Source organism: Clinocottus analis, unplaced genomic scaffold, assembly GCF_023055335.1.
Source record: "Clinocottus analis isolate CAN_PGR_092001 unplaced genomic scaffold, fCliAna1.0.p SCAF_13, whole genome shotgun sequence".
NCBI classification, from domain to species: domain Eukaryota; kingdom Metazoa; phylum Chordata; class Actinopteri; order Perciformes; family Cottidae; genus Clinocottus; species Clinocottus analis.
Window position 1 is genome coordinate 17,447,501 of NW_027175854.1, and position 14,188 is coordinate 17,461,688.

Consider the following 14,188-nt stretch of genomic DNA (forward strand, 5'->3'; position numbering starts at 1 on the left):
CACTCCTCCTCCCTTTCCTCTCCATCCTCTGCTCTCTAGAGACACACTGCCAGGGGGCAAAGAGACTTCATTTCCCATGAGGCAGTAGCAGCCACCTGACGTGTCCCTCACTGTTTTCATGTTCAGCTCTTTTTCCCGGAGCGCTGAGGGGGAAACTATCGCTCCCACAAGGTCTGATTCAGCTCTCAGAACATTTCAAACGTCGGCCCAACATTTCCTTTTGTTCCTGCTCTTGTTTTTTTCCATCAAGAATGATTGGTTTGCACTTTTTTTTTAACATATCCTGGATCCATTTATTGCTTCTGCAGACGTCTTGGTACCAAACTAAGTGCTATTGAGATGCATCTCTTCAGAGACTCATGCTCATGCTCCTCGCTTTGAATGCATCTAAAACATCAGATACGACACAAAAAACAAAAAAAACATCCACTCCGGGAGTGTTTGTGCGATTCGAAATGGACCTTTTCAAAAGCTCTGCAGCCGAGCACCGCCTCAGTTTCTTTGTTAACTGCAGTCTCCTGAGTTCAGAGAGGCAATCTGTGCCGGGGCAGAGAGGTTGAGCAGTAATTTAGTGGAATAACAAAAGCACAGCCGTAAAACGCTCAAACCCATTCTCTCTTCCCCCAGAAAGCTCCCACGTTAAACCCCAAATGAACTGTCAGACACAGGCTGAGCGAGACTGATGCGTGAGCCTCCTGCAGCATGAGAGCAGCTTCCTGCAGGCCAACGCTCACCCGTGTTGTAGAAGAAGGAGTCGACGATGGTGCAGTTTTTGAAGAAGGATCCCAAGGAGGAGACGTCTTCAAAAAAGCAGTTGAGGAAAGAGGAGTCGATGAACGTGACCGACTTGATCTTCATGCCGATGAACCTGAGAGGAGCGAAGAGACGGAGGCGGCGGGAGGAGATTATTATAAAAGGATCAAAAGAGGGAAGCAATAAAAACAGGATTACATTTCTGACAGAAGGCGGCGATGATACGGAATTAAATGTTGAATAAAATAGATCAAAATCACATGCAAATGACACCGTGTCTATTTTTTTTTACCATGCACTTTTCATTCAAGCGCTGCTCAACACATGAAACGTAAAGCAGCCCACACAACTCAACGCTTCGAGTTGAACGTATTTTCTTCTGGATTGCGTTTGTGTGTTTGTTTCACGCAGGAGGCTGCTGTTTGAGTCCTGCGTAAAAAACAACTTTTTCTCACGTAAAATACGAGGATGTTCTCGCAGCTTCAGGATCGGTGCGTCCATCCCGCCGCACGTCCACAGCGCTGCGACTGAGAGAGTTTGATCTGTTTGATCTGCCGCTCGCTGCTCTGCACGGTGCCGTGTTCTTGATTCAATCTCTTAATAAACAGAGAGGATGGAAAACAAAACAAACACAAAAAAAACGCGTATCTTCTCTCTGGCCTTTGTGTAAATTCAGAACCGGGAGGAAAAGGTGCGAGTGTGTCGGTGAGAGAGAGAGAGAGAGAAAAAGAGATAAGGCTTTTAATTTCCTGGTGGTGGAGGAGATAGAGGCCGCAGGATGAATACGACCAGCGGCGCTGTTGGGAATGACGGATGGTCCCGCCGTCCCACAACGGGACGAGAGCCTTTTAAAGCACAACGCCGCGCAGAGGGAAGCTCACGGGTTCACATCACTGCAGCGACGGCTTTTCTTAATTATGAATCCACTCGTGAGGGTTTTGTGTTTCGTACCTGTCGTTCAGGAAGACCCCGTTTGTGTGGATCTGGTTCTCCAGGGTGAAGTTGAAGGTGAAGTCTTCAATGCGTTCGTTGTTGTGGATCTTCACCCTGGAGGCGTAGTCGTCGGCCTGGAGGTGCTTGATGACGTCGGGGAACCACACAGAGAGCCCGTAGTACCTGTACACACACACACACACACACACACACACACACACACACACACACACACACACACACACACACACACACACATATAGTGACAGCTTTTATTCAATTCAAGTGTTAGTTTAGCCCAAAGTTGACCACTTCCTGGTGTGACACGGGCTTTTTACAGATCGTAAAGTCAAAAGGTCAGATGTTTGCCGCTGTTTCCTCCTCCGAATTAGACACATTATAATCATTCATTATAAGGCTGAAGCTTCTTGTTGCAGCGGTAACAACAAGTGTCTATGAATGTCCTTAAATGTGTCACATGGGCCAGGGCCGTGCTGTGATTGGCTGAGAGTCAGAGTCAGAGGTGAAGCTAGTTTATCCGTATTTTTGGAACCAGTCGACACCAAAAGAGAAAGACAAAGAAAACAAACACAATTTGTGCTCAAACTCTGCAACATGTGTGTTCTGTAGTTATTTACAGCAGACGGCATATGAAGGTACATTTGTGTCTTTATTACACGAGCAAGTTTCCTGTTTGAAAGTAAATTATCTGACTGCAAATGACAAAATATTTGCTCTCAAATCAAAAATGTTTGCTCTATAAAAAAATGTGCTGTTAAAAAGAAATTGCTCTAAAAAAAACATTTGCTCTAAAAAAAAATGTGCTCTTAAAAAAATGCTATAAAAAACAAAATTTGCTTTTAAAAAAATAACTCTCAAAAAAGTTTTCTCTAAAAAAAAAGCTGTGAAAAAAAATTTGCTGTAAAAAAAAAAACCTCTCCAAAAAAAAAATACTTTCTCACAAAAAAATGTGCTCTCAAAAAAAAAAAAAGATTTTTTTTTTACAGCAAAGATTTGGGATTTGCAGTCAGATAATTTACTTACAAACAAGAAATTTGCTGGCGTAATAAAGACACAAATCTACCTTCATAACGGGAAAACTTCCATCAAATAGTTCTCTCTTTCCCACCAAACCTGTCAGCATTTATATATAAATATATATTCAACATGACGGAAGCGAGTGCAGAAGTTGAGCAGCAGATCTCTCACCCAAAGGACAGAGTGAACCAGACGACCGCCAGCTTGACGGTGTTGTCTTTCACCGGGTAGTTGAAGCACTTCATAAAAGTCAACCAGATCTGCAACAAAAGGGAATACGCGTCAGTCCATTTCAATCTCATGTCATATTCTGGATGAAACGAGCGAGGCGAAGGGAAAGAAGCGTACTCCTCTGATCTCCGTCTTGACCTTGCAGAGGGCCTTGAGCGCCGGGTTGGCCGACTCGTTCTGCATCTCCACCAGCTCGTCCAGCTGCTTGGGCACTTTGATCCTGTTGACCTGCAGGGGGAGACACTGCTCTGTCAAGCCGCCGCCGCCGCCGCCGCCGCCATCGCGAGCGGCGGGGAACATCGGGAGCGCGAGTACTCACGGTGAAGACTCTCTCCGGCTCCCCGCGGGCGCGCATGTTGGTGTCGTGGATGTGTTTGAGCACCATCCAGGCCTCGTCGTGTTTACCGGTCTGAGGGGCGGAGAGGTCAGAAGATGTGTGAGTGGGAACACGCATCAGGATCTCATGGTGTTTAACTTCTATTCACACTCTCGTCATATTGTTACTCAGGCGTGCGTCTATATTTTTGAGCATTTAAATACATATTTGTAGTTATTGCACGAATGATACGGGCTACAAATGTCATTAATGCTAACGCTGGGCCAATCCCCTTCACCTGAGAACATTATGGGCTTTAACTGGAGCTTTACATTTTGCCAAATTGGCCTGATTGCTGTGAGCACAATTAGATCAAATTTCTTGCTTGTAAGTAAATTATCTGACCGCAAATCCCAAATTTTTTCTCTCAAATCAAAAATCTTTGCTCTAAAAGAAATGCTCTCAAAAAAAAATTGCTCTAAAAAAAGAAATCCCCTAAAAAAAAATTTGCTGTAAAAAAAATTGGTTTTAAAAAAAAAAATCAAAAAAAATTTGATGTTAAAAAAAATTGCTCTAAAAAAAAATCTCTCAAAAAAATTTGCTGTAAAAAAAATTGGTTTTAAAAAAAAAAATCAAAAAAAATTTGATGTTAAAAAAAATTGCTCTAAAAAAAAATCTCTCAAAAAAATTTGCTGTAAAAAAAAATTCTACAAAAAAAATTTAAAACAAATTGCTCTAAAAAAAAATGCTCTAAAAAAAATTCCTCTCAAAAATAATTTGCTCTAAAAACAACAACTGTGCTCTTAATCCCAAAAGTTACAAGATGAGCTTTGAGCGTTGTGGGCGGGGCATGCGCTGCTGAATGAGACAAGAGTTTCTATTGGTGGACTCCATTCGGCTTTTTTTTGAGAGCACAGATTTGGGGTCTACCTTCATATTTAGCTGTTCCTGTTGTCCAGAAAACTAAACTTAAACAAAGGTACTCTCCCATCTAAGAGGACATTAGGGGACATTTTCGTCTTTAATAAAATGTCCTCCACGATTTCCTTTGAGCTGGATGAAAAACTTGAGATGTGCTTCAGGAAAGGGACCTTTTTTTTTGGCTGCAGATTTCATTTGCCAGACAGAATATTGTGCTTTTAGACTAGTTAGTTGTATGAAACAACACATCAGCCACACACACACACACACACACACACACACACACACACACACACACACACACACACACACACACACACACACCTCCAGGAAGAAGCGAGGGCTCTCGGGCATAAAAGTGAGCGCCACCACCGCAGAGACACACGGCAGCGCACACACCACCACGAACACCCTCCAGCTGTGGAACTGGTAGGCCGAACCCATGCTGAAACTCCAGCCTGCACAGAGAAGCACAACACACACACACGCACACACACACACACACACACGGTTCACTGGGTGAAAGTCCTGTGTTTGTTTGATCGTTCCACAACATGTTGATTTCTTTCACACAGCCGAGTCGGTTTCAGGGAATCAACAGGAAAGTATGTTAGCATGGATATTGTGTGTGTGTGTGTGTGTGTTTGTGTGTGTGTGTGTGTGTGTGTGTGTGTGTGTGTGTGTGTGTGTGTGTGTGTGTGTGTGTGTGTGTACTCCGGCCTGTACAAGTACAAACCTCATTAGGGGGATTATAGCTTTAATGGACTGGAGGAGATGGCTGACTGATTCAGATACTCAGCAAGATTTATGTTCCTATTCTACAGTAAGTGAGTACGCACACACACACACACACACACACACACACACACACACACACACACACACTGTCCTTGGCCACTGCATGGTTATATTTTTAACCGTCCTTTCACTGTATCACATTCTTAACGCCTTAAAGACAGAATGACACACACACACATGAACACACACAGACAGACACACACACACACACACACATCGATCAATGCACGGAGCACTGCGGCGGAACCTGTCGCCCACACACCGCTGCATGTCGGAGAGAGGAAACGTGTTAAAACACTGGCGTCTAATCAATCGGCCTCAGTGAAGAGACGACAGCGTGAATGAAGTGAGAAACAGACAGAGAGCCTTTGTGCTTGAAACGTAAATATCTTTAGCTACTTCAGAGATGCAAACACTCGTCAAGATGAGCACGTTGTTTGTATTACTTATTAATAAAAATGACTATTTGCAGTCGCAGATAATGCTGTTGTCTCTTGACCTCCTTTCTCCTGTGTTTGAGTTGTGGCAGGAACCTCAAATTTATTCAAATACTTGTGTTTATTGTATGTATTTGTTCAGCAAAGTCTTGGAAAAAAATGTATATCTGCAACAAAAAAAAATCACTTTTAACATCCAGCATGATGTGAGCCAGATTCGCCCAAAATGCCTCCTGGAGCGTCGATAAGACACCTTTTTGGAAAGATTAGGACCTAAATAATCAGAATCTGCAACAAACATCACAATAAAACAAAGTCTTGGTCTGTTAAGAAGGAGTTTCAGTCAAAAAACCGTGTCGTTCGGTTCAAAAATGGAAAAATATTACGTATTTTATGCCAAAAGATTGTCTGACTGGGGCATGCTGGGACTTAAAATGCAGTTTCCAACAGTTTAATCAGCTAACAATGTAGAGTTTTTATTGTGTACAACAAAACACAATGTTTTTGTTTTGCACAACCTTTCAAGAAGAAGAAGAAGAAGAAGAAGAAGAAGGGTCTTGACTCTTGCTTTTCTCTACATTTATATTGATCTCATGACTTTGCTCTCGATAAGAACACAACTTTGTTAATCAACTGGTCTTATAGAGGAGACACACTGTCCTGATGATGAACACAGCCCTGAAAGAAAAAAGGCAAAAAAAGAAAGCCGTCCTCCTCGCTCATCCTCTCCTCCTCCGTCCTCCCTCCCTCTGTGTCCTCTCACCTTTCCATTATCCCGACACCGGCCACATAAATCACCCCGCCTTCCCCTTCCCGCTTGTCCTCCTAATCTCTTCCCCTGCTCCTCTTTCTCCGACACACCGGATTGATTTCATTTCACTCATTTTCTTCTCCTCCTCTGACACGCGTCTCCTCCCTTCTCTGCTTATCCTCCCTCGCTGCGACCTTTTATGTTTTCCCTCCTCGTGAATCTGGTTTTTACCTCCGACTTTTTCACATAAAAATACGGCGAAAGCGAACGCCGATCGTGGAGCTCTTGTGACGCTCGACAGCTTTCCTGCCGCACCCTCTGCATACAAAAGGCCTTCATGTGTGCCGTGCAGGCGACATATGCTTTGCTGCTGCCTCCACCTACACCGCCACCTGCTCCGTGTTGCTGTTCACCCTGCAGGGACTGTTTTTTCTTTCTAAATTAAGCCCCACGATTCTGTAAATGTGTCTGCGATGCAACATGCAGCCATGGCGTCGTGACGGCGTCGGCGGGGAGTCCAACTTTACCGCCGTCTCTTATCGCGCTAATGTTTGCAGCAGCGATGCAGGGGGAGAGGAAGGCTGCGTTTGGACTCTTTTGTGGTGTCTTTTTGTGTGTCACTTGTGGGTCAAATCTCACTCCAAACTCATCGAGTGCCAACGTTTTGGTCACCGTCTCTGTGACGTTCTAGTTTCTCTAGTTTTAAACCTGCAGAATTTTCAAAATAAAAGACGTCTCAGGTTGCTCCATGCGTGCAGTCTGGGCTCCCGCGTGGTTAGCTGCCACGTCGTACATCTTCATTCGCTCGTTTAAACTGAAAATAAAATGCTGGTGTGAATGCGAGGTTGTAACTATGAGATCCAAGGGACCCCCGAGGGCCCACGTGCACAACATTCATTAACATTTAACTGTAGGTTCAAAATGGAGGATGAGGATTCATGTCCGATGTATGTTTGTGTTTTCTGTCCGATTGTTCGTATGTGGTCGTTGTGCCGTCATGTTTTATTTTATTGTTTGTTGTTGTCTCGTTTAATTGAATGAAATAAAACCAGATTGTTTCATGCTCGCAGTCTCGGGGTGAACGGATCCAACTCTATTTTTAATCCCGACATCTTTGAGTATCTACTACCGAGGACCAGCGTGACAAGTATGTATTAAACATCACTTTTACCACTTTACAGACGGATATACATCTTCTGATTTGATATAGTCTGCGTGTGTTTGACCCCATCGTTCCACCTCGGCCTCTTCCTGACGCAGACCTTGTCTTCATCCCACGTCGTCGCTCCGAGCGTCTAGTGATGACATGGGCGTGTTTGTAATGGAGTAAGTTGAAAGCCTTGTTCTTGTCAGCGCCACACAAGTAAATTCTCTCCGAGTCTCCGAACTTTAAGAGCCATTTGTTGTGCCTCGTCACTCACCGTAGTGTGGGATGATGGCCCAGGCCATGGCGGAGGCGTAAATCCCTCCGATCATCCAGAACATGCACAGCCAGCTCAGATGCTCGCCTCTCTTCTCCCGAGCCAACACCTCGGCGAAGTAGGAGAACACGATCGGCACGGCGCCGCCGATCCTGCGGAGGGGAAGACAAACGGTAATGAGCTGCGGACGTTTTTTTGAATCTAAAAACAAAAACGCTCAAAAAAATTGCTTAAAAAAGAAATTTGCTATAAAACAAAGATTTCAAGAAACATTTGCTGTGAATTTTTTTAATCTAAAAACAAAAACGCTCAAAAAAATGCTCAAAAAAGAAATTTCCTCTAAAAAAAAGATTTCAAGAAACATTTGCTGTGATTTTTTTTTAATCTAAAAACAAAAACGCTCCAAAAAATTGCTTAAAAAAGAAATTTGCTATAAAAAAAAGATTTCAAGAGAAATTTGCTGTGAATTTTTTTAAATCTAAAAACAAAAACGCTCAAAAAAATGCTCAAAAAAGAAATTTGCTCTAAAAAAAGATTTCAAGAAAAATTTGCTGTGAATTTTTTTTAAATCTAAAAAAAAACGCGCCAAAAAATTGCTTAAAAAAGAAATTTGCTATAAAAAAAAGATTTCAAGAAAAATTTGCTGTGAATTTTTTTTAATCTAAAAACAAAAACGCTCAAAAAAATGCTTAAAAAAGAAATTTCCTCTAAAAAAAAAATTTCAAGAAAAATTTGCTGTGAATTTTTTTTTAATCTAAAAACAAAAACGCAAAAAATGCTCCAAAAAAAAACAACTCAAAAAAAAGTTCTCAAAAAAATTTGCTCTCAAAAAAATTACTTAAAAAAAAAGCGCATTGAAAAAAAAACGCTCTCTCAAAAAAAAGCTTTAAAAAAAATTGCTCTAAAAACAACAGCTGCGCTCTCAAAGAGAAAACCTTTGCTCTCAATCCAAAAAGTTCCAAGTTGAGTTTTGGACGCAGTGGGCGGGGCATGCGCTGCTGAATGAGGCCGGAGTTTCTATTGGTGGGCTTTGGTCAGCTGACGAATATCAACAGAGGAAATGACATCACCACGTCACAGGACACGCCCCTAAAGGACAAGTCCCTAAAGGACAAGTCCCTAAAGGACAAAGCGCGACAGTGTAGTTTAAAAATACAAAATAAAATGGACTCTTCTGTCCAGCTGCTTCGTTTCGCAGCTTCAGGGTTTCAAGAAAAGTGAGCGAATTCCTCAACAAGCCTTCGATCGACGGCGGCGACGCGGCGAAACTAAAACGGAGGTTGCGTGAGGTGAGCGGCAGACCGAGAGACTCGGTTCATGTTTTAATGAACAGAGTTTTCTTAGATTAAATCTACTTCAAATGCATTCGACCTCAAGAAGACAAAATATAGATTTATACACAATATCGGTATTCTAAGAATGACAATTTGAACGTGTATATGACTTTTTACAACAAATGTTGCTGTAAATGTCTTCAACAGGAACCTATAATGAACATAAACCTCCATCATGTTCAACCTCCAGACACGTGAACAACAATACAAACAGCATGTACGTACAACAAACATTACACAATACTGTTCACGTGCACAACCACAGGATGCAACCCGTATTAACGGAACAGTTATGGTCGTTTGATTAGTTCATAACAGTTAATAACATTAAAATAATGATCGCATTATTGATTCTCCTTGAAAGTAATTGTTTAGCATATACACATTATTTTGTGCCTTTAGAGGAAAAGTCTTTGTGGTTCTGAATTTGACAAAATGACAGTTTGAATCTCTTTTTTTCTTCATTTGTCGCTAATGGAGGCAAAGTTAACGAGGTGAGGACATGTTTTAATGAGACAAACAAGAATCCAGTGAAACGCGCGACGGCGCGCGACGCCGGGTCGGATTCAGTTGAATAAGAAGAGTTTCAAAGTTACGTACTCCCAAAAGCAAACGCACAATCTCTTTAGCCCCAAATATGATTACACACCTGCACGCAGGCTGAGATGCAAGAGATGAAATGAAAAGCTGTTCAGCTCTTAGAGTTAGAAGAACGGGACGAGCAGCAATAATGGATGCAGACGAGCAACACAACACACTCCAGTGAAAACAAACACGCTTTTATCATTTATAGCCCTCACACGCGGACGTGTTATTGGTTTTATACGCTGAAATAAAAAGTCCCCGCTGATGCATTTGTCACGTCACATGTGAACTGCAGCAACAACAATCCTGTCGTTATTTTAACACCAATGCCGAGCAATTCCTGAACCTGTTTTTGTTTTATTTTGAAACGACCACATGCAGGTAACGGCAGGAAATGACAGGACTCTCACAGGAAAGCACATGAAAAATTATATTTCTTAAAATATCAAACCAGAGGATACATTAAAAAAATATAGATAAGAAAAGGAAAATATTCTTGCATGAGGTGGAGTGAAGCTTCATGGTGAAGTGGTACACTTGTTTATGGTCAGATTATATTAATATGGATTTATTACCACAATCTGAAGCTCACCATAAAACCTACAACGCGATGACCTGAGTTCATGTTTATATTTATTTATATATATATTCTGTACGTTGGCCGCTTGACGTGTAACAGGAAGTTGACCTTTATGAGTCACATGTGACCAGCGATGTCATTCATCAAAGCAGCCGAGCGCTCAAACGCACTGAAGTCTGTTTACTGCAGACGTTTAGTTTTTTTTGCTTTGCTCCGTCTCCCCCGTGTCTCCTCCCTCCTCCCCGACTAGAATAACCTCAATATTCAAGAGACCAGAACTCACCCGAAGCCGGACACCATGCGGCAGACGAGGAACATGCTGTATCCCTGCACGAAGGAGGACAGGAAGGCGAAGAAGCCGTTGACGGACAAGGATATGAGCAGGCACTGCTTCCGGCCCATCCGGTCCGACAGGCCGCCCCAGAAGAAGGCGCCGAACATCATCCCCAGATACACGATGCTGCCTGGAAACAGAGAGAGAGAGACGGGATGATGTCAACCATCAGGAGTAAAACACATGCTACACTTTCGAAGAGGGCAGATGGTTTGTAGTCACTTATTCATTCATGCATTATCCAAAAACAGTAGTTGAAAGTCCACCAGCATCTTTCTTTTATCTCTGATTTATCTCTGATATCTTTATTACGTAAGCAAATTTCTTGTTTCTCAGTAAATTATCTGACTGCACTCAAAAAAATTGCTCTAAAAACAACGCTCTTAAAAAAAACACCTCTAAAAAAAGATTTATCTGAAAAAAAACGCTGTCAAAGAAAATTTGCTCTAAAAAAAAAAGCTTTCAAAAAGATTTGCTGTAAAAAAGAATTTGATCTAAAAAAAAACTTTAAAAAAAATTGATCTAAAAAAAAAGCTCTAAAAAAAACGCTCTCAAAGAAAATCTTTTAAAAAAATTGCTGTAAAAAAAGTTTTTATCCAAAAAAAACAACCTCCCAAAGAAAATTTGCTCAAAAAATAAACCTTTAAAAAATAAATTGCTGTAAAAAAATTTGCTCTGAAAAAAAACTCTCAAAAACAATTTCCTGTTTTTGAGAGTTTTATTTTTGAAGCAAAGATTTGGGATCTGCAGTCAGATAATTTACTTACAAACAATACATTTGCTTACGTAATAAAGACACAAATCTACCTTCACACACCAACTCCTGAAGGAAATATCTGGCATATGAGCAGCGAAAAGTTCCACTTTCTTTACCGGCCGGTTGACTTTGTCTGTCTGGTGTTTGCAGCCGAGCCGGCAGTCGAGCACGCTGTGGATTGATCGCTGACGTGATTAAATTATCTTAAGTACATTCTTTATTGCTCTGTATTTTAGTAATTCTGTTCAAAGCGGCGTTGAGGATGAATTCCAAAGTGAAAGTTTCCTCCAAACTTTTACATTTCTACAGGATAAAGCGACCGCAGCTTCGCACAAAGCCCACGTTTCCATTCCATATTAACTAAAGACATTAGTGTGAGATGGATCTGACACCTGGTGGCACTGCAGGTATTCATGCTGTAGGATTGCATTAGTCTCTGACACACACACACACACACACACACACACACACACAGCTGAAGCATTAAGTGGTGCTTTCCAAGTGCATCAGTGGAGTAACAGAGCTCAGGCGGAAATTGTTTCTGTTATTTCCCAGCTATCGACGGACCACTGAGGACAACATAAAATGTGAGTCTGTGGCGGAGCGAGAGGATCGATGCGTTGAGCTCGGAGCGCAGCACAGTAGATCAACGAGATACTCTGGTTTGGCTTTATTTAACTCTGATCATGCGCCCTGGTTAGCGGGGTCGCTGTCTGGAGGCCAGCGGTGCAGCTTAACCCAGAATTTACCCACTGAGGGACGAATAAAGGACGATCTTATCTTATCTTATCTGAACACTATATGTGTGAAAGCATCAAGTTACAGCAGCTGCTAATGTGCACAGCGATAGCTTGTTTTACATTTCATTTATCTTATGTCATCACTTCTTTACGTCAGGGCCGAAGAGCAAAACCTCCCATCTGAAATGTGTGAATACAATTAAAACTTGTTGTTTTAATTGAGCAACACTCCTCAGTGAAAGTCCTGCGTGCGTGTTTGACCCATCCACATCCTGCCCCGCCCTGCTCCGCCCTCCTTAAGTAATATATCCACATCCCAACACATACATATATACATATATCATTATTCTATGTCAGGAGCACGTCCGCGCGGAGGAGTTTTCACTGCAGTAAATGCCGTGAAATGACGCACCAGAAGCCAGAAGGCCGTTGTGTTAGAACGGGTAAATGACTCCAGGAGTTGTCGTGTCTTTTAAAAGCCGTTTGGTCAGACCGGGCTGAAGCATCTCTCGTGGTACATATTCAAGATTTGACTCTCTGAAAGCACTCTGTCTGCTGATGTGAAGCGGCGGCAGCTGGTGCAGCTTCGCCTTTAAAGTCCATCCGTCTCCGGCTGCTGATGCTTCTTTTTTCCGCAGGAAGTCGAGGTCGTTTCTCTTCCTGTCCCCGGCAACATGCAGCATGAAGGAGGGGCTGGAGGGAGAGGGGGAGGGGGAGGGGGGCTGGCAGGCCGGTAAACAATCCACTTTACTCTCTACGTGCTAATAAAAATGCTAATGGATTTTGGGGGGGAGTGAGGGTGAAGGGTGGGGATGTTTGATGAGGAAGCACCGGGAATAAAACGCAGATGGAGGGGAAAAAAAAAGCCGTTTACAGTTTTTTTCCTCTCTCTCTCCCCTCCGTGTTTGAGGTGATGCGACAGATACGCTGAAAGTAGAAGGTCCTTATCAAGCTGCGCAGACATGATGCTGAGAGCAAATGATTCATTACAGGTGACAGCCGCTGGAGCTATCCATGCACAGCTGCCGCAGGGGAGGCTCTCCTCCTGGCAGCAGCATGCAAAGAGCCGGCTCACAGATATCAAAGTGAATATCAAAACAGACGCTTTCTGCACGGAACCGGTGACATCTTTTGATCGGTGTAAACAATGCATGGAGATGCTATCTGGTAAGAGCAGCCTGTTTGTTTTATGGCTCCCAGTTCACTGTGTGTATGTGTGTGTGTGTGTAATAAAGGGGGAGGGTGGTGTGCAAAGGGTGATGGGGCATCTGAGACGCATTGTGAGTCTTTCTAAGATTGGCTGTGTGGTTTCCCACAAGGTTCAGACTCAGGTCAGACCGTCGAAGCCTCCACTAAAACTCATGATTGCAGGGTTTTTTGTAAATGAGAGGGCCAGCAGGAAGCAGTGGAGCTCAGGTAACGCAGCTGTGTTTAACTGTTTGGCCCCGTGCACTGATGGAAGATGGAAAACATATATAGCTCCAATGGAGGGGCGTCGCTCCCGCCGTGTCGCCGCATCACGTGTTGTGACTTCAGGAGCTTTGCAGCCGGATAAATCTCTGCATTGATGTCTGCAGGACGAAAGAAAACGTCGACCTGCGTCTAAAGCCTGAGAGCAAAAAGTAAGTCGAGGAAAAGTCTGTGGACCGACAACGTCATGAGGATACATCCTCTGGGAGCCATGAATGTCTGCAGCCAAAGGTTGAGCCAAGCCATTAAGTATTTCATTGAAAACGTGAAGACTTGGGACCTTTAGTGGACCGACAAACCAACATTTTAATCCATAATTAAATCATATTTTCCCCCGTAGCTCTGGTGGTTTCTAGGTTATGATACATTTCATGATTCACAATGAATTGTGTAAGTTAGTTAGTCGGTTTTCCTTTGATTTTTACTCACTAAAGACTGTACATTTAGATTGTATGGATCCATCTTTTTGACCAGAAACACTGTGGCGGTGCTTCACGACTTCACACCTCTCAGTGAAGTTGTACTGAGCTCACCTGAGTCTTAGCACACTTTCTTTTCATCAGCAGAAGCTCCCAGCAGATGTTCTTTCTGCTCTCTTTACTTTTTACCGGTACACTGTGCAGCTTTTCTGCATCCAGAGGGATCAGCTCACATCTTAAATCGTCCAGCAGTCTCCATGCACGCTGCCCCACTCTGTGGTAATTAACTCGTATGTGGAAGTGTAATTCTCTCTTGACAAAATTTCTGTTCTGTTTTCTCAATCAAGCGCTCCTTTCCTCAACGGGAAAC

At 42.8% G+C, this 14,188-nt stretch overlaps 1 protein-coding gene across 1 annotated transcript in view; it reads right to left on the reverse strand.

Annotated features, from left to right (window-relative positions):
- The window catches only part of LOC137784076 (synaptic vesicle glycoprotein 2C-like), a 36,503-nt gene that overhangs the window by 5,034 nt on the left and 17,281 nt on the right, over positions 1 to 14,188 (reverse strand). The window contains exons 4-11 of the mRNA XM_068574508.1: positions 10,382 to 10,562; positions 7,600 to 7,751; positions 4,517 to 4,650; positions 3,275 to 3,364; positions 3,073 to 3,183; positions 2,896 to 2,984; positions 1,705 to 1,869; positions 735 to 868 (exon numbers count right to left, since the gene is read on the reverse strand). Of these exons, the coding sequence (XP_068430609.1) occupies positions 735 to 868; positions 1,705 to 1,869; positions 2,896 to 2,984; positions 3,073 to 3,183; positions 3,275 to 3,364; positions 4,517 to 4,650; positions 7,600 to 7,751; positions 10,382 to 10,562 (1,056 nt within the window). The remainder of the gene's footprint in view (positions 1 to 734; positions 869 to 1,704; positions 1,870 to 2,895; positions 2,985 to 3,072; positions 3,184 to 3,274; positions 3,365 to 4,516; positions 4,651 to 7,599; positions 7,752 to 10,381; positions 10,563 to 14,188) is intronic.